Source organism: Doryrhamphus excisus, linkage group LG18, assembly GCF_037039965.1.
Source record: "Doryrhamphus excisus strain RoL-2023G ecotype Guam linkage group LG18, RoL_Dexc_Guam_v1.1, whole genome shotgun sequence".
Classification (NCBI taxonomy): Eukaryota; Metazoa; Chordata; class Actinopteri; order Syngnathiformes; family Syngnathidae; genus Doryrhamphus; species Doryrhamphus excisus.
The window spans coordinates 6852562-6872844 of NC_136374.1; the positions used below are offsets into that span (position 1 = coordinate 6852562).

General features: G+C 44.7%; 1 protein-coding gene across 5 annotated transcripts in view; it reads left to right on the forward strand.

The window, feature by feature from the left end:
• The first annotated feature begins 2719 nt into the window (after positions 1-2719).
• Positions 2720-20283, forward strand: part of scn8ab (sodium channel, voltage gated, type VIII, alpha subunit b) — a 70015-nt gene continuing 52451 nt past the window's right edge. For 3 of the 5 annotated variants that reach the window (XM_058054340.2, XM_058054339.2, XM_058054342.2), the window contains exons 1-2: positions 2720-3218; positions 12945-13282. In XM_058054340.2, the coding sequence (XP_057910323.2) occupies positions 13001-13282 (282 nt within the window). In that variant the 5' untranslated portion in view covers positions 2720-3218; positions 12945-13000. The remainder of the gene's footprint in view (positions 3219-12944; positions 13283-20283) is intronic. The other 2 variants (XM_058054346.2, XM_058054341.2) reach the window with 1 other exon arrangement.

Here is a 20283-nt window from a genome sequence, read left to right on the forward strand (position 1 = left end):
CATTTTTCCCTGGGATCATATTTCTCCTCTCTTGTTGACAATCTCTTGTAATGTGTTACGTATTTGCTTTGTACATCATTGTATCTGTTTGCAAGTTGACCAGATGAGGAAATGCTAATAACGCTGATTTTAGGAATAAAGGGTTGGTGTGTTGTTTCGAAGCGGCATGCTGGATGATCCGAACTGACCTTTTCTGTAGCATAGTGAGAGTACTATATTGTTGCAGTATTTCCCCTTTGTAAACTTAGATATGACAATACTCGAAAGCAGTAGAGAGTATGGAGTGATTCATATTCCAAAACTAATTTTGCTTTATTCAGTATTGATATTTTATGTTGTATGTCTTTATTGTGAGGTTTCCAACTCATCTTTTCATCTATTATTGAAATATATAGGAATGTATTTCCATTCACTCTTTCAATGTCTTAATCAATTTGTATTTGTCTTTTTTCGACTTGTCAAATAGCATTATTTTAGTTTGACTAAAGTTTGGGGATAGTCTTATTATTTTCTAAGCATCTTTTTAGCAAAGCTAATTCCTCTGTGATTTTATTATTAGTTCCTGTGTGCTTCCTCCAGAGCAGAATGAGGCTGTATCGTCTGATACTAGTTCCAAGTCCTTCATGACTTTACAGATGTTTATGTATAGATGAAGCAGTTTTGGGGTGGCACGGCGGTCGAGTGGTTAGCGCGCAGACCTCACAGCTAGGAGACCAGGGTTCAATTCCACCCTCGGCCATCTCTGTGTGGAGTTTGCATGTTCTCCCTGTGCATGCGTGGGTTTTCTCCGGGTACTCCGGTTTCCTCCCACATTCCAAAAACATGCTAGGTTAATTGGCGACTCCAAATTGTCCATAGGTATGAATGTGAGTGTGAATGGTTGTTTGTCTATATGTGCCCTGTGATTGGCTGGCCACCAGTCCAGGGTGTACCCCGCCTCTCGCCCAAAGACAGCTGGGATAGGCTCCAGCACCCCCTCGACCCTCGGGAGGAAAAGCGGTAGAAAATGAATCAATGAAGCAGTTTTGGTCCCAGTATTGACACCTGGGGTACTCCACACAATGTATTCAAGCTACTTCATGTACAGTATATTCTCCTATTTTCACATATTGCCTCTTATCTGCTAAGTAGCCTTTAACCCAGTTCAAGGCTAATCCTCTGACGCCACATCTTTCTCATTTCTGAATTAGGAGATTGGGATTCATTGTATGGAAGGCTTTTGTCAAATCTAGAATACTGCAGCCGCATACTTTCTAGGGTGTATTGCATTAGTCATTTCCTCAGTGCCACGGACGCTGAGATGTTAGCTCTTATTCGTATTGGCTGAAATGTGACACCAGGACTCCATGATCATCTATCAGTGGCAGTTCTTATGTGTACATGAAGTACATCTATCGCCAATCCAGCGACCAAATTGCCAAGTTGCCAACACTGCTTGTCAAGCAAACAGCCGCAGCAAACTAAGCGCAATGAAGCGGACTAAACTCCAACAAATTTCAAATCATTGTCCTCCTAGTGTACTATGAATAACCCAGGCTAAAACGATATTTCCCTTCATCCTTGACTTCAACAACAGGACCAGAAGCTACCTTCGCAGACACGTTGCTCAATGTGGTTTACCAGTTTGGCCGCTAGAGGGCAGAAGAGCTGAGGAATCCAAGACTGTTGAGCACCGCTGGTAGAAACCACAAGATCATGTTTAACATCCGGCTGCATGGCGGTCTAGTAGTTAGCGCGCAGACCTCACAGCTAGGAGACCAGGGTTCAATTCCACCCTCGGAGTTTGCATGTTTTCTCCGGGTACTCCGGTTTCCTCCCACATTCCAAAAACATGCTAGGTTAATTGGTGACTCCAAATTGTCCATAGGTATGAATGTGAGTGTGAATGGTTGTTTGTCTATATGTGCCCTGTGATTGGCTGGCCACCCGTCCAGGGTGTACCCCGCCTCTCGCCCAAAGACAGCTGGGATAGGCTCCAGCACCCCCGCGACCCTCGTGAGGAAAAAGCGGTAGAAAATGAATGAATGAATGAATGTTTAACATCCCCAGCAGGGCCGTTGACAGCTTTGGCTGGGCCTGGAACACACACACACACACATACACACACCAGTTCTGGGGCCCCCCTCATGCCTGGGCCCGGGACAAGATACCCCTTTGTCCCCTCCCACCCCCTATCAATGGCCCTGATCCCCAAAAATGCAAAACTGGACTATTGATGCCTGCTGAGATATAAGTCTGGTGAAGTCAGCCAGACTAAAGGATCAAATAAATAGGAACGTTCATGTTAATGCCTTAAAGTGCAAAATAGCATTCTTATGCCACTTTTGAATCAGAGTGAAAAAAAGTTACTGTGAACATACGTTCCAGTTCACGCTTCTGCTCCTGAATGACGGCACTCAAAAGGGTGAAAATTTGTGCAAAAATGCACCTCCACTTTGTTGTCTGGGCTAAACCCAGAAGGCTTTCATTTGGAAAAAGAAACACTTTAAAATGCATAAATCATATTTGTCAAATGGAACCCACACTTCAAATGGTATGGTATACCATACCATTGTGGACAATGATCATGACTTGGAAGGACTTGAACATTTCCAGCCTATGACTTGGGATTTGACTTGACTGATCTGGTCTTCAGTTGTGACGTGGACTTGGACTTGCACACCTTTACTTGGGATTTGGGACACGACTCGGTCTTGCACGTCTTTGGAGACTTCCAGACAAACGACCGACTCGACTTGTAAGAAAAGGAAACAGCGCCATCTGGTGCTCGAAGGCTCACTGTCTCACTGCAGAGATGCACTGTATGACATTTTTCCTATACGGCACCCACTAAGGGACCTGGAAATCCGGTGCCGAGCTCAGTAAAAAATACGCGAAGCCAAGCATTGACCTGACACTTCCACTTTAAGAGATGGTAAAAACAAATGAATGGTTCCGTTCTTAATTGCCGGCTTTTTATTCCTTGGTTTGTTTTGCTGGCTGCTGCGGTCACTTGTCCGTTCTTAAGATTGCAGGCATTTGCTGACACTCCCTAACAATTTGCTCCGAGTCATCAATTATGCAGGGCAGCGGAGCGCACGCGGAGCCAAGATAGCAGCAGCGGCAGCGGCAGCAGCAGCAGCAGCAATATGGCGACAGCCGCAGTTGGGCAACACTCTTTTCTACATCCGCTGTCCTCCGGACGCCGACTGGATTCCTGCTAGAGGCGTTTTGGCAAAGTAAGTGACATGTTTCCTGCTTTGTGTCATCTTTGCTTCGCCGCGCGGGTCGCAGTCCCACTTTGCCCACGGACTGCGTCCCAATGCCGCAGAGCGCTGCTCCCCCTCTCGGCATCCTTCCTTCGCTCCCGCGGCGGGGATACCCGACACGCAACCTGACACGATGTCTTTACATGTATCGGCGAAAGAAAGAACACGGCGAAAGAAATGTGTGGTGATGTGATGAGATGTTTTTCACTGGGTGGGTGCGTGGGGGGGAGGGGGGGGAAGCCGAGAGTCAGCATGTTATTTTGGGGTGTTGGCCTGCCTTGTTTAGGAAGACATCGCTCCATACAACATACGCAGATAGAAAGTGTCATCAAACTTCTGGCAGTGCCTCATAATAATAATAATAATCCACAATCATTCCATCTTTGCGCCATTTTCCCCAGAAGGTGCATGTTGGCTGGAGGGGGTCTGTGACTCCCCCACTGTATGACTTCGTGGCATCCTGTAGCAGCATCATACTGTCCCACACTGCAGCAGGCATTCTACACCAAATACAGCTTACAGGTGCAAATGTGCTGCTCGCACAGGCGTGGGTGGGAAGTGGACTAATGTCTCATGTTGTCACGTGTGCTTGGGACATTTCTACATGGAATATGCGGATGCTCCCAAGCAGGCGTGCCGTCAGTGTGCAATGCATGCGTGAATGAATGAAATGGCACATGTAGTAATGTATATATATATATATATATACAGACTGAGGTTATGTGAGGCCTCTTTAGTATTTGGCAGCCCGTCTCATCAGGTATGCTGGACACGGGCCTTGGGGACGGCCCCGTATGCTCCAATTTCCTGAAGTAAAATACAGCAGTGTAATACTTGAAAAAGTGCATGCAGACGTTGGATGAAATCAAGCAGTTTGAGTCGCCAACAAATTAATTGCTTTCAAATTCGATTGACATTCGAAATGATTGAAACGGTTGAGTGAGGCAATGTTGACGACGAAGGCTTTCCCACAGGAAGTAGATCTTCTCTCAGGGTTACCAATGGCCAAGCTTCTCACAATTCTTAAATACATTCTAAATTGCCTTGTGCACGTTACACAAAACCATCCCAGTCATGCACTACACAACAGCCATCACCAAATGGCGGGCCTCTGTCTGGATATGGACCCAATGATGGCCCATTACGGACCTGTGACCAACTCAAGTGAATGGGAAGATGATAACATGTAATCATGCTCGTGGATCCATCGTAGCAGCAGTTTGCCGGCATAATTACTTCAGCTTTTAAGTTACATGACATCCAACGCAGTGACATCACTCAAAATGAACCGATGAAATCATTTTACTCGCTGCTTGAAGGGGAACCATGGCTCAGGAAAGGAAAGGTGAAAGGATGGACCGTATAGTGGACAGAAAGGAAAGGTGAAAGGACGGACCGTATGGTGGACAGAAAGGTGAAAGGACAGACAGGATGGACCGTATAGTGGACAGAAAGGAAAGGTGGAAGGACGGACCGTATATTGGACAGAAAGGAAAGGTGAAAGGACGGACCGTATAGTAGACAGAAAGGAAAAGTCAAAGGATGGACAGGATGGATCGTATAGTGGACAGAAAGGAAAGGTCAAAGGACTAACCCTATAGTGGACAGAAAGGAAAGGTGAAAGGATGGACTTTATAGTGGAGAGAAAGGAAAGGTTAAAGTACGAGCCGGTATAGTGGACAGAGGAAAGGTCAAAGGACAGACAGGATGGACCATATAGTGGACAGAAAGGAAAGGTGAAAGGATGGAATTTATAGTGGACAGAAAGGAAAGGTTAAAGTACGAGCCGGTATAGTGGACAGAAAGGAAAAAAGGTGAAAGGACGGACCGTATAGTGGAGAGAAAGGAAAGGTCAAAGGACGAATCCTATAGTGGACAGAAAGGTGAAACGACAGACCGGAATAGTGGACAGAATTGAAAGGTGAAGGGATAGACCAGTATAGTGGACAGAAAGAAAAGGTCAAGGACAGACCGGTGTTGTGGACAGAAAGGAAAGGCGAAAGGACGGACCGTGGTGTGGACAGAAAGGAAAGATGAAAAGACGGAATTTATAGTGGACAGAAAGGAAAGGTGAAAGGACGGATTGTAGTGTGGACAGAAAGGAAAGGTGAAAGGACGGAATTTATAGTGGACAGTAAGGAAAGGTGAAAGGATGGACCTTATAGTGGACAGAAAGGAAAGGTGAAAGGACGGACAGAATGGACCGTATAGTGGACAGAAAGGAAAGGTAAATGACTAACCGTATATTGGACAGAAAGGAAAGGTAAAGGACTAACCGTATAGTGGACAGAAAGGAAAGGTGAAAGTACGAGCCGGTATAGTGGACAGAAAGGGAAAAAAAGGTGAAAGGACGGACTTTATAGTGGACAAAAAGCAAAGGTGAAAGGACGGACCCTATGGTGGACAGAAAGGAAAGGTGAAAGGATGGACCGGTATAGTGGACAGAAAAGAAAGGTGAAGAGATGGGCCGGTATAGTGGACAGAAAGGAAAAAAGGTGAAAGGACGGATTTTTTAGTGGACAGAAAGGAAAGGTGAAAGGACGGACCGTATAGTGGACAGAAAGGAAAGATCAAAGGATGGACCCGAGAGTGGACAGAAAGGTGAAACGACAGACCGGCATAGTGGACAGAATGGAAAGGTGAAGGCATGGACCAGTACAGTGGACAGAAAGGAAAGGTCAAGGACAGACCGGTGTCGTGGACAGAAGGGAAAGGCGAAAGGACGGACCGTGGTGTGGACAGAAAGGAAAGGTAAAAAGACAGATTTTATAGTGGACAGAAAGGAAAGGTGAAAGGACGGTTTGTAGTGGGGACAGAAAGGAAAGGTGAAAGGACGGAATTCATAGTGGACAGAAAGGAAAGGTGAAAGGGCGGACCGTAGTGTGGACAGAAAGGAAAGGTGAAAGGATGGATTGTAGTGTGGACAGAAAGGAAAGGTGAAAGGACGGAATTTATGGTGGGCAGAAAGGAAAGGTGAAAGGACGGACCCTATAGTGGACAGAAAGGAAAGGTGAAAGGACGGACCCTATAGTGGACAGAAAGGAAAGGTGAAAGGACGGACCCTATAGTGGACAGAAAGGAAAGGTGAAAGGACGGACCCTATAGTGGACAGAAAGGAAAGGTGAAAGGACGGACCCTATAGTGGACAGAAAGGAAAGGTGAAAGGACGGACCCTATAGTGGACAGAAAGGAAAGGTGAAAGAACGGACCCTATATTGGACAGAAAGGAAAGGTGAAAGGACGGACCGTAGTGTGGACAGAAATGTAAGGTGAAAGGACAGAATTTATAGTGGACAGAAAGGAAAGGTGAAAGGATGGACCCTATAGTGGACAGAAAGGAAAGGTGAAAGAACGGACCGGTATAGTGTATGTTTGTTCTTCCATCACCCAGAGCCGTGACTCGCCTACGCCGTATCTCGTATGTCGTGACACCACAGTGCTGGTCAAAAGTGGGAATGAGATGTGACATCTTGAGGCTTCTTTGGAAGGGAAGTATCCACCTGATTCTCACCCTCTTGTCATGCCTTGCTAAAACATCTTTCTGCTGCAAAATGTTTAGTGAATGAATTTGAGATTGCTCTGTCTGTAGATGGTGACAACAAATGGAAACATAATAAATACATGAAATAATGGAAGTCACCAGCGGTCAGCATCAGGAAAGATGTATCAAGTTCCTTTGCGTATTCTTAAGTCATACTAGTCAAAAAACAGTCATAAGTTGAAGTTCAGGTGAAAAGGCGTGGTTCTAGTAAATGGCGTTTAGAGAGTGGAAGGAAATGTAGATCTAGTGAGTGCAGTACTTGCTGCATCCAGCAGAGGAGCTGTTGAGTGAAACGTGCTGACTTTCAATATATAATGATTTTTTTTAAAGGCCACCGATTATAAGATTCGATTTTTGTTGTTTTTTTTTCTTGCTTCATCGCAAACTAATGCAAGCTTAGAAACTTTACACATTCATTCATTCATATTCACGAGGGTCGCAGGCGTGCTGGAGCCTATCCCAGCTGTCTTCGGGCGAGAGGCGGGGTACACCCTGGACTGGTGGCCAGCCAATCACACATAAGTATATTTATAGGTATGAGATACTGACACTTGGGGGCATGATACTGGGCCTGATACCAGACAAGCCATGTGATGATCTTATTATCACATACAATTTAATCATGAGCTTATTATCACGTACTATTTCATCAAAAGACCATTTTGTTTCCAGAAAATGTTCAGTTTATTACATGTATTATATCTAAACGATATCTAAACGGGCACGATATCAGAGCAGCGCGGAGTGGACAGCTACGGGGGCTGATACTGGACATGGTTAAACTCTATATTTTATTAGTATCACTGCCCTGGGCTTTGACACAGTATCATTTCGGCCTTTTCCCGTATCATTCATGGGCGCTTTCTAGGGTACAGGGCCAATTAATACTGTAGTATGTGATAATTATAAAATATCACCCACAGAGCTGATTCACGCAGCCAAACAATTATCAATTCTTATTATATTCTTGATTATTTAGCCATATTTATTTGTGATAAATTTGTGAAGTACTTTTTTGAAAAATTAGACACTGATGAGCAAGGAAATGGCCATTCACTAGGCTTGCCACCGATCAGTATCATCAGCCGATATCAGGGTAAACAGCACAGAATTGATATCTGCTTTAAATCGATAGTTGCTTTAAAACATCGATCCCCTGTGCCAATCAGCTCCACCCCCCCGCTGCAACATCCACAACAAGCATGTCTGCGTGTGTGGGACTTCCTGTCTCGGTGAGAGTGATAGAAGTGTTGCACCCTGCAAAACGTGCCTCAAAAACCTTTGAAAAGCTTTAGATTGGTGCGTGACGTTTGTGCCACGTCCACACGGGTTTCAGCAGTGGTGCCAAGCTGATGGACGAGTCCCGGCATTTTGTCTCCTCTCTGGGATGCTGAGGGCACAGACGAGGGGGTCGGCTGGGGATCAATGGCTGGAGGGGCCCAGCAGAGGTGGATAAACCTGCTTTTCATTCAGGTTTCCGGTGTATCATGTGAACCAGCAAATTGTTTTGTTTGGCTGGAAATAAGCTATGGAAAGAAATGTTACAAACATGAGTAGCTCTTGGACATTTTCATTTGGTAAAAGTATTTCTCCCAAGAAAAAACCTTGTTGACCCTAATATAGCCTGTAGTACATGTAAACATTTACACTGCATCTATGGGATCCCTATTGGTATCGGTATCGGCCCTTTTCACTCATGCATGATCGGGATTGGTATCGGCATCAATTTCTTTATACCGCTTATCCTCACTAGGGGTGCGGGGTTATGCTGGAGCCTATCCCAGCTGTCTCTGGGCGAGAAGCGGGTTACACCCTGGACTAGTTGAACATCCCTACCGTTCACAGTAAAAAGTAAACTTACTGTACTGTACTAGCAGTGCAGTAAAAAGCAGTCTCAAGTAAAGACATGCAGTAAAAAAATATACATACTTGGTGTAAACAGTTTGGGAAAATGATGTGATGCTTTGAAAAGTTTGTTTTTTTTATGGATTGTGTATCCTTAAAATACTGAATATCACAATCGCACTCGTCATTTTAGGCAGAGAGAGATCATCAATGTATCGGTGGCATAAAGCACAACGACATACTTGCTCACAGTGCAGCGAAACAAAAACACACAGTACGTTAACACATCACATTAAAACAACTAAGCATCACACACAACTTTAAACTACAGTAAAGTCTCGTTATATCGATATTGTTGGGAGTCGGAAAAAATATCGATATAACCGGACTGTCGATATATCCGATCCTGTGCCGAACTGCATTAAAAGTGGGCAATAATGCTTAAATCAATCTTTGCTTAAGGATTTCAATACCAAAAAAGAACACGGCGAACGGCTGCTTCCTGTCAACTTTATTTTTCACACTTCCACCACCAGAGCACAGCACACACACCGATTCCCGCACTTCCTGGTTCACAGGTCATGCTCAACCCGCCCCACATAGCTGGCCAAACACATGCCACGAACGCCAGCATGTACATATGAAAAACAGTGATTATTGCAAGCGATAAAAAGATATCTGAATACAACACAATTAAATACATGTATTTGTACGCTTGTGTCTTCGTTGGAATAGGTGTGTATGCTATGTCAGTTGGTTCTTCTGTTGCAGGCATGTGTTTGGCCAGCTATGTGGGGCGGGTTGAGCATGACCTGTGAACCAGGAAGTGCGGGAATCGGTGTGTGTGCTGTGCTCTGGTGGTGGAAGTGTGAAAAATAAAGTTGACTGGAAGCAGCCGTTCGCCGTGTTCTTTTTTGGTATTGAAATCCTTAAGCAAAGATTGATTTAAGCTGCTTTTGTATCGATATAAGCAGATCAAATTGGCTGGCGGGAGATGAAAAGGGCATCGTAGTAACCGGATTATCATAATAACCGGGTATCGTACTAACGGAACTAATTATATCATAAAAGACTAGAAATTTGCCGGGAAATGAAAATAGTATCGTAATAAGTAGTAATTCGTTATAACCGATATCGATATAACAAGACTTTACTGTATTTCCAAATGCCTACAAAGCATGCTGGGTAGTCCATCTGCAACAACGATATGAAGTATGAAGAATATCGTTGGAATGTTAACATCTCCTTGTTTACTTCTCCGACCACCTCAACATATTTTACACAAAAATGCAACAAATACGAGAAAATGTCGGGAGAAAGAGTACCACAAGCTACCCAGCATGCCTTGTGGTGGGGATATAAGTGTAATGTCAGCATGTGTGTTGCGTGTAGATATTAGTTGATACAGTATGCCCACATGGTGCAGCAGGCAGGTTCCTTTGTGTGTAGTGTGTGGTGTTGTGAAGTCTGGGCTTTCTTCAGAGACTGCCGCCCCTGTGAAGAAGATTGGTGGATGGATGGATGGTGTGTTGACATGTGGTGATGTTTTTCCTCCAAGAAAAAGTTGTTTTGGTGACTGAAGCATGCCACAGTAGCGCTATATGTCATTTTACCAGATACACTTTTCCTGTTTAAGACTTAAGAAAAGGAATTTGGGTGAATATGCGTGGTGGGCGAGATGTGGCCCGCGAGCCGCAGTTTTCCCTTCCCTGCATGACCCACGCGCTGCATAATTGAAGTGAAGGCTCCCTCCAAGTGCTGCATGACTGCTGGGGATGGCGGATGGGCATTTCATATTCCATGTGACATCCAAGTAGTTGCGACACTTCTGGAACTCAATCGGACCACAACCAATCAGATGTTAGCTCATCAGGGCAGGGGAGGGAACGGAATGAAGCCGGTCTTGCTGTCAGGTGACGGGACGCAGACATTGGTGGCACGTCTTTCCCTGCACAAAGGACACGGCAGCTTTTGGGAGACAAAAGGAGACCCACGTGACTCGTGATTCATTAGCTTTGCAACTGCTCTTATTTGTGATTCATGGCAGAGGTTTTAAGGCATTGTGGTGATGAAACACCAGCGCTCCCAATACAGTAGTACAGTGTGCATGCACCCACCCACCCCCTTTTAGGAAGCACCTTGAAAGGAGATCAATGGGGGAAAGGAGACTTAGAGGTTGTGCCGAGGTTGGGTTACTTGAAGCAAAGTAAGTTGGTGCTGGTGCGGCTTTTTCTTTGTTTCCTTCCTTGTGTCTGTGCTTGAATTTAGGAGGGGATATCAATACAATGTGCTAGCTACTAGACAGCTCGCAACTAGCTTCACCTCACACTGGCTCCCAAAGCCTCAGGCCACTAGCCAAAGGGAACATATTGGAGCGTTTTGTTTTGGAGGCTAGGTGTAGCGTTCCTTTCTATGTTGCTATGTGACATCCACGCACCCAGGAAGGAAGTACTACACGTATGACACGTTACCATCAATGTACCTGTTACAGTATGTAACAGTATGTAACAGTATGGATAGAAACCCTTGTTGGAGCTTATTGGAGTTCTCTGAATAAATAGCTGCCTTTTTAGGTCCAATAGGTGTGTCCCATTACTTGCATCCATTTGCTGCCTCTTTTAACCTGATTTTATATGTTTTTATGGAGGGCAACATTTTTTTTTAAAGTGCGCTTTTCCTTTCAGCAGCAAGAAGACGACAGTAGACAGTGGACGACAGGGTAATTCTGGCAAATAAAGTCACCATTTTGAGTGCTGTAACATACTTGAAAATTTACAAAATCTGGCAAGCATTTATATCTTTTATTTTATAATTATATTTATAATTTTATTATATTTTTATTTTAATATTTTGATATTTTGTTATTTTGATATTTTAATATTTTAATATTTTAATGTTTTAATATTTTAATATTTTAATATTTTAATATTTTAATATTTTAATATTTTAATATTTTAATATTTTAATATTTTAATATTTTAATATTTTAATATTTTAATATTTTAATTATATATATAAACAATAATATTTATATAATTAAAAAATAAAATATTTAATATAATTATATAAAATTGTATATATCGAAAATTATTCACGTTCATCATGACTGGATGCACGGAAATTAGGACTGCACCAATCGATCAGCCATTGATTAGTATTGGCTGATTTCCATAAAAACACCTGATGGTCGTATGCCAATAAATGCCTTCCAAAGCCAATCGGTGTGCTGTGTCACGTAGGGTTGCCAACACCCGTATTGACCTGACAAAGGACGCACTTTCTCCCGTACTGCCACTAGAATCACAACTAGTCTGTAAAACGTCAGCGGCTTCAGTTTGACACAGGCGACACCAATCCATGCCAACAAGTGGTCTGTTTTCACCATTTGTGGATAATGGCTCTCACTGTGGTTGGTTGGAGCCCCAAAGCTTTCAAAATGGCTTTAGAAGCTTTTCCACACATCTGATCACTTTTTCAAACAGGGCCATGTAGCTTTGGAATTTTTTTCCCCTTCATCATAAAAAGTTGAATTTGAAAAATGCATCAAGTGTTGCTTTGTGTTTTAATGGACTAATATTTACATTTCTTTCATCTATTATAACACGTGTGACCATAAAACATCAGGAAGGGCCAACACTTCTTCACACCACTATTTTATGTACTTATTTCTAAATGTTTATTTTTAATGTTTTAAATTACTGAATGTTTTTAATAATAAAAGGGTTTTAAATATTTTAAGCATTTGTGTTGGATATTAAAAAATGTATTTAAAATATTGAACATAACATTTAAAGAAAAAATCTAATTTATTCAATTTACTTTAGTATTGGGAGTAATGGGAAAATACCTTGCGTAGAAGAAAAACACTGAAAAAGAAAAAAAAATACTTCTTTACTTATTCATCATATATAATAAATATAGCAAAAGTCTTCCACAGTGATTAATTTGACATTTCCCCCCATAATTGCACCAGTGTGCCTGAGTTTGGCCACAATAAAAGGCCACCCCAAAATTGTCAATTTTACCACACAGCAATAATGCAGTAAAACTCCACACTTGGGTGGCCTTTTGTTGTGGCCAGCCCAAGACACGTCTGTGGAAGTCAAGTTCCACCAAATTGTGCACAGGGTTGACACATGGGGCATTGAAGAATCTATTACATTTACCTGAGGATTTGGGTAAAAGGGCTAGTACAGAAATGTAAAACCCCGGTCCAACCTCCCAAACCAGGAAGAAGACTGTTTTTTTTCCATGTGCAGTGTTGTATCTAATAAATGTACATTTTCTAAACTAATACTTCTGTCTTTCAGAGCTGGATGTCTGCTATGGAAAACAAATAAAGAAGATATAGCTGCAGGATGAAAACATGGCCGCACCCCTTATTGCACCCCCAGGACCTGACAGCTTCAAAAAGTTTACCCCAGAGTCGCTCGCTAACATCGAGAAGCGGATCAATGAAGAGAAGAACAAGAAGCCAGCCAAGCCCCGGTCGGACAGCAGTCACCGCGACACATCTGACGAGAATGAGCCCAAACCCAACAGAGACCTGGAGGCTGGGAAGAGCCTGCCCCTCATCTACGGCGATATTCCTTCCGGCATGCTGGCCACACCGCTAGAGGACCTGGATCCGTTCTACGTGAACCAGAAAGTTAGTCTACACTGTCACTGACATCGTTGACTTGATGCTGTGTCGTGTTCCTGGTGCCCTGACCCGACCCGCCGTATTCCTAATCCCGCCCTATCCTTAGTCCTTCTTGACACGCCCCCCCCAACCCCATCCCTATCCCCATCCCCATCCCTTGTCCTTCCTGAGCCGATCCGCCCTATCCCTAATCCCGCCCTATCCCTAGTCCTTCTTGACAAGCCCCAATCCCTATCCCTACCCTTAGTCCTACCTGATCAGACCCGCCCTATCCCTAGTCCTTCTTGACCCGCCACCCCATTCCTATCCTTATCCCTAGTCCTTCCTGATCGACCTGTACTATCCTTAATCCCGTCCCACATCCCTATCCCTGTCCCTGGTCCTTCCTGATTCGACCCGCCCTATTCCTAATCTCGCCCTATGCCTAGTTCTTCCTGATCCGACCCGCCCTATCCCTAATCCCGCCCTATCCCTAGTCCTTCTTGATCCGACCCGTCCTATCCCTAGACCTTCTTGATCCGACCCGTCCTATCCCTGGTCCTTCTTGACCCAACCTGCTTTATCCCTAAACCTTCCTAACGTGTGTGAGACTGTACAGTTATTTTGACATAGTATATTGTATACACATCCAACCATCCATTTTCTATGCTGCTTATCATCACTAGAGTGGGGCCTGGGGCTTGACATATAGACAAACAACCATTCCCACCCACATTCATACCTATGGACAATTTGGAGTGGCCAATTAACCTAGCATGTTTTTGGAATGTGGGAGGAAACCGGAATACCCATAGAAAAGCCATGCCCAAGTGGAGAATCCAAGCCAGGTCTTCCCATCTCCTGACTGTGTAGCCTGTGTACACATGATGTAAAAACATCTGCATAATTTGTTGACGGCGGCACGGCAGTCGAGTGGTTAGCGCGTAGACCTCACAGATAGGAGGACCAGGGTTCGATTCCACCCTGGGCCATCTCTGTGTGGAGTTTGCATGTTCTCCCCGTACATGCGTGGGTTTTCTCCGGGTACTCCGGTTTCCTCCCACATTCCAAAAACATGCTAGGTTAATTGGCGACTCCAAATTGTCCATAGGTATGAATGTGAGTGTGAATGCTTGTTTGTCTATATGTGCCCTGTGATTGGCTGGCCACCAGTCCAGGGTGTACCCCGCCTCTCGCCCGGAGACAGCTGGGATAGGCTCCAGCACCCCCGCGACCCTCGTGAGGAAAAAGTGGTAGAAAATGAATGAATGAATAATTCGTTGACGACTGTCAATGTGAGAGTGCCTGATTATTGTCTTAACATGGATGTCCTATGATTGGTTGGTGACTGGCAGACTGAGTCTACTAAAGTGGGATAGGCTTCAGTTCACCTTGAATATGAATACATGAATATGTAATATAGAAAAGCTAATATGGCTGGAATATTGTATATGTCCATCATTTTCTTCTTTTATGTGACATACGTGTTAGCACCCACCCCCTCCTCAGTGTTCTCACCTCTCCAGGTTGCTCATCCCCTCCACTTGACCGACAGTCGTCCTATGGCATAGCGTCGCCCTGTATGTCAATGAGTGGCTCCAACTGGACTGTGTGTGTGTGTGTGTGTGTGTGTCACGGTCAGCTGCAGGAAACCTGATCACAGCACTCGTGCATCAGAGACGAAGAGGAGAAATGCAGCGTTGCGGTTCTTGTGTTCTGCCTGGGCTTTTCAGATGCCTGCTGTGATTAGGCCAATCTGCAGCAACGGATGGACGCGGCGGCATGCTTTTTATATGGCGTAACATTTTACAGCAGAAATATTGGCTTGACTTATATTGACTTTGACAAAAATTGCTTCCTGGAAATGACACAGCTCACTGTTGGGATGTTTAGCAGCACACAGTTTGCTAACTGCATGTGTTGTTCTGCACCAAAACTCTGTTTTATACTCAATTACGACGACAAGATTCCATTGACTATGATAAAAACAGATCACGGTGCTCCAATGGATGGGCCACCGATCGGTATCGATATTAGTGAAAAAGGACTTTATCGACATCGGACATTATTTGCTATAAAATGCAGATTAGCTCTGCCCCTGCTGCAGCATCCACAACAAGCATATCTACGTATGTGTGTGGGACTTCCTGTCTTTGTGAGAGCGATAGACGTTCCACCTGGGTGGCCTTTTGAAAAGTCTTAGATTGGCGCAGGCCTCAAAGCTGGGAGACCCGAGTTCAATTCCACTCTCGGCCATCTCTGTGTGGAGTTTGCATGTTTTCCCTGTGCATGCGTGGGTTTTCTCCGGGTACTCCGGTTTCCTCCCACATTCCAAAAACATGCTAGGTTAATTGGCGACTCCAAATTGTCCATAGGTATGAATGTGAGTGTGAATGGTTGTTTGTCTATATGTGCCCTGTGATTGGCTGGCAACCAGTCCAGGGTGTACCCTGCCTCTCGCTCAAAGACAGCTGGGATAGGCTCCAGCACCCCCGCGACCCTCGTGAGGATAAGCAGTAGAAAATGGATGAATGAATGAATGAGTTCTCCTCCTATTTTGTGTGGAAGTGGTAACTTTTTGGCTTCTTATTTTGTCTTTCCCCACCTTCGGCCATCTCTGTGTGGAGTTTGCATGTTCTCCCCGTGCATGCGTGGGTTTTCTCCGGGTACTCCGGTTTCCTCCCACATTCCAAAAACATGCTAGGTTAATTGGCGACTCCAAATTGTCCATAGGTATGAATGTGAGTGTGAATGGTTGTTTGTCTATATGTGCCCTGTGATTGGCTGGCCACCAGTTCAGGTTATACCCCGCCTCTCGCCCAAAGACAGCTGGGATAGGCTCCAGCACCCCCGCGACCCTCGTGAGGATAAGCAGTAGAAAATGGATGAATGAATGAATGAATGACCGCAATTTCTATCCAAATGGTCGTGTGGAGGTGTGAGTGCTCTACTTCCAAGCATTAGCAGCAAAACGTCTTCCTCTCTCCTCTCATTTGCGTCACCTCTTCTCTTGTGTTTTCAGGGTGTAGTAAATTAGAGCAGGGGCCAGGCTTTAGTGCTCTGTCTGAGTCCTCCGTCTCTGATGACACAGCATCCTGCTGCTGAGTGAGGAAGGGATGGTGTGTGTGTGTGTGTGTGTGTGTGCATGCCCAGCTCTGGTGGGTCTAAAAAGAGGGTGGGGTTTTGCAGGTAAAGGATTAGGATGAGGCATTTTTCCATCTGTTGCGGGGATGACGTGTTTTTTGTCTGAGCATTGCAAGCATCCATCCTATCGTTTAAAGCATACTTGGCCCACCATGTTGATGTTTTTTTTGCTTGCAATATTGATTTAGGAACCACTGTCAGCTACTCATGACAGCATGGGCGCCGGTCCAGCTAATGCTGATGCTTTCCAATATTCTGCAAGGAGTGTGTAAGTTCTTTGTAATGTTTCTTTTTTGTGAAGGTCACTTGATGCTGTAAGTCATGTAGCGCAACAAAAAACCCTCTGTGACATCACACATGTCCACAAATCTACACATATACACAACAGCTTCTAATAGGTCAGCTGATTAGAGAGGTCTCAAGCAATGCTGATGTCTGCCAATTTCCTCTCTCACTGCATCCACCCATCCTTCCCTCCATCCAGCCATCCATCCTTTCATCCATCCACCCCCTCCCTCCCTCCATCCATCTCCTATTCATCCCTCATCCATCCATCCCTCCCTCCATCCATCCCCTATTCATCGCTCATCCATCCAGCTCTTCATCCATCCGTCCATCCCTCCATCCATCCCCTATTCCTCCCTCATCCATCCATCCATCCCCAATTCATCCTTCGTCCATCCGTCCATCCATCCCCTATTTATCTTTCATTCATCCAGCTCTTCATCATTCCTATTTATCCCTCATTCATTCAGCTCTTCATCCATCCATTCATCCATCCATCCATTTATCCCTCATCATCCCTCCATCCCCGATTCATCCCTCATCCATCCCTCCATCCATCCCCTATTTATCTTTCATTCATCCAGCTCTTCATCATCCCTCCATCCATCCCCTATTCATCCCTCATCCATCCATCCATACAGCCACCCCCCATCCATTCTTCCTTCCCTCCATCCAGCCATACAGCCATCCACCCCTCAGCCATCCATCCCTTCCCCTCCCTCCCTCCATCCATCTCCTATTCATCCCTCATCCATCCAGCTGTTCATCCATCCATCCATCCATCCATCCCTCCCTCCATCCATCCATCCCCTATTCATCCCTCATCCATCCAGCTCTTCATCCATCCATCCCTCCATCCATCCCCTGTTCCTCCCTCATCCATCCATCCATCCCCAATTCATCCCTCATCCATTCAGCTCTTCATCCATCCCTCCATCCCTGATTCATCCCTCATCCATCCCTTCATCCATCCCCTATTTATCTCTCATTCATCCAGCTCTTCATCATCCCTCCATCCATCCCCTATTCATCCCTCATCCATCCATCCATCCATACAGCCACCCCCATCCATTCTTCCTTCCCTCCATCCAGCCATACAGCCATCCATCCCTCAGCCATCCATCCCTTCCCCTCCCTCCCTCATCCATCCAGCTCTTCATCCATCCATCCCTCCATCCATACCTCTTCATCCCTCATCCATTCAGCTCTTCATCCATCCATCCATCCATCCCCGATTCATCCCTGATCCATCCAGCCCCTATTTATCCCTCATCCATCCAGCTCTTCATTTATCCATCCATCCATCCCCTATTTATCCCTCATTCATCCAGCTCTTCATTTATCCATCCATCCATCCATCCCCTATTTATCCCTCATCCATCCATTCCCTATTCATCGCTCATTCATCCATCATCCATACAGCTCTTCATTCATTCATCTGGGCCCTATTCATCCCTCATCCATCCATCCATCCATCCATCCATCCATCCATCAATCTATCATCCCTCTCCACCACTCATTCCACCCATCCCCTATTCATCCCCCATCCATCCTTTATTGACTGTGGGAAAATGAACATGTGTAAGAAACAAAGCAGCTTTTCTCATTTGACAAGCTAGATAAAACAGCAACATGAAACACTTTAGTTTGTCTGGCGTCTAATAAGGGACATTGTGTTACGTTTTGCAGGTAAGGATGCCAGACGCAGAGCCACACAGGTAGAATGCAAAAACGATATTTTAATGAACACAAAAATGCCAAGATCTCCAGTGCAGGGAAAAAAAGGTGGGCAAACTAACTAAGGTAGATGTTGCAGGACAGGGTTAGCAACATAAAAAAGATGGCATCGTATGGACTCTGTACAGGTAAAAAAAAAACACTATAGAAACTAAGTCAGGAGGACGAGGAACTGGTCTACACCAAGCACACTTGGAGCTGACACAGGAACAGGAGCTAAAAAAGAACAGCATGGCAGCATACAGGCAAAGCAGTATGATCCCACATCTACCAACAGTAGCCGGGTAGCTAAATAACAAGACAATAACAATAATAAATAACAAACACATTGTACCCATTATGTCCACACAATAAAATTAATAAAGTCCATTTAGATGGTAAAATAAATGTAGTTATTAAAAGTCATATCATCAAATGCAATTGGCTTTTTTAACATAGAAAGTAGTTGACTGAGCTAACTAAGCTAAGTTAAACCTAAGCTAAAAGGAGTTGATGTTTGCGCTCATCCATGACATCCTCTGATGAGCTTGCAGTCATTCCTAGGGATGTTGCTCATTTTCACTTTCCATCTCCTTCCATGCACACGCCGCATTTGCTTTGTCAGCAAAACTGTTGCACTGACCTCTGGGAGGTCACAACGCACACCTTAAGATCATATGCGCTTCATTGTTCATCTTGTGGTGAATTTATTGTGAAAAGAAAAAGGCCATTTTGTATGTGTTGGGTTGTATTCATATGTGACCTACTGGACATTTGACTTTGTTATGTTGGCTGTCGGGGGCACGGCGGTCGAGTGGTTAGCGCGCAGACCTCAGCTAGGAGACCAGGGTTCAATTCCACCCTCGGCCATCTCTGTGTGGAGTTTGCATGTTCTCCCCGTGCGTGCATGGGTTTTCTCCGGGTACTCCGGTTTCATCCCACATTCCAAAAACATGCTAGGTTAATTGGCGACTCCAAATTGTCCATAGGTATGAATGTGAGTGTGAATGGTTGTTTGTCTATATGTGCCCTGTGATTGGCTGGCCACCAGTTCAGGGTGTACCCTGCCTCTTGCTCGAAGACAGCTGGGATAGGCTCCAGCACCCCCGCGACCCTCGTGAGAATAAGCAGTAGAAAATGGATGAAAGAATGAATCAGTTCTCCTCCTATTTTGTGTGGAAGTGGTAACTTTTTGGCTTCTTATTTTGTCTTTCCCTACCCTCGGCCATCTCTGTGAGGAGTTTGCATGTTCTCCCTGTGCATGCGTGGGTTTTTGTCCGGGTACTCCGGTTTCCTCCCACATTCCAAAAACATGCTAGGTTAATTGGCGACTCCAAATTGTCCATAGGTATGAATGTGAGTGTGAATGGTTGTTTGTCTATATGTGCCCTGTGATTGGCTGGCGACCAGTCCAGCATGTACCCTCACCCGAAGACAGCTGGGATAGGCTCCAGCACCCCCCCACGACCCTTGTGAGGAAAAAGCGGTAGAAAATGAATGAATGAATGAATGTTGCCTGTCTTGTTTTGTCTTTTGTTTTTATTGTGTTGTGTTGTCTAGGTTATCAGTAGGGCTGCACAATTTTGGAAAAAAAGTGAATCTCTTCAATTTATTGCCTAGAATTGATGATCGATCGATGTCTTCACTGCCTTTGAACATCGTTGATCCCTTTTGCTATTCAGCATTTGCATCCCCGCAAATTGATAGATTTTGGTTTCAATAAATCTCCAGAAATTGGTTATTGGACAGCAATAATTGGTCAATAATGCGATAGGTGAGGGATGCGGTTATGGCTCATGGGACCACCATCCGCTTTCTCAGGAGAAGGATTCACTACACTGTCAACACAGTATATGGTGGGGAATGGTGTGCTGTTGACCTAA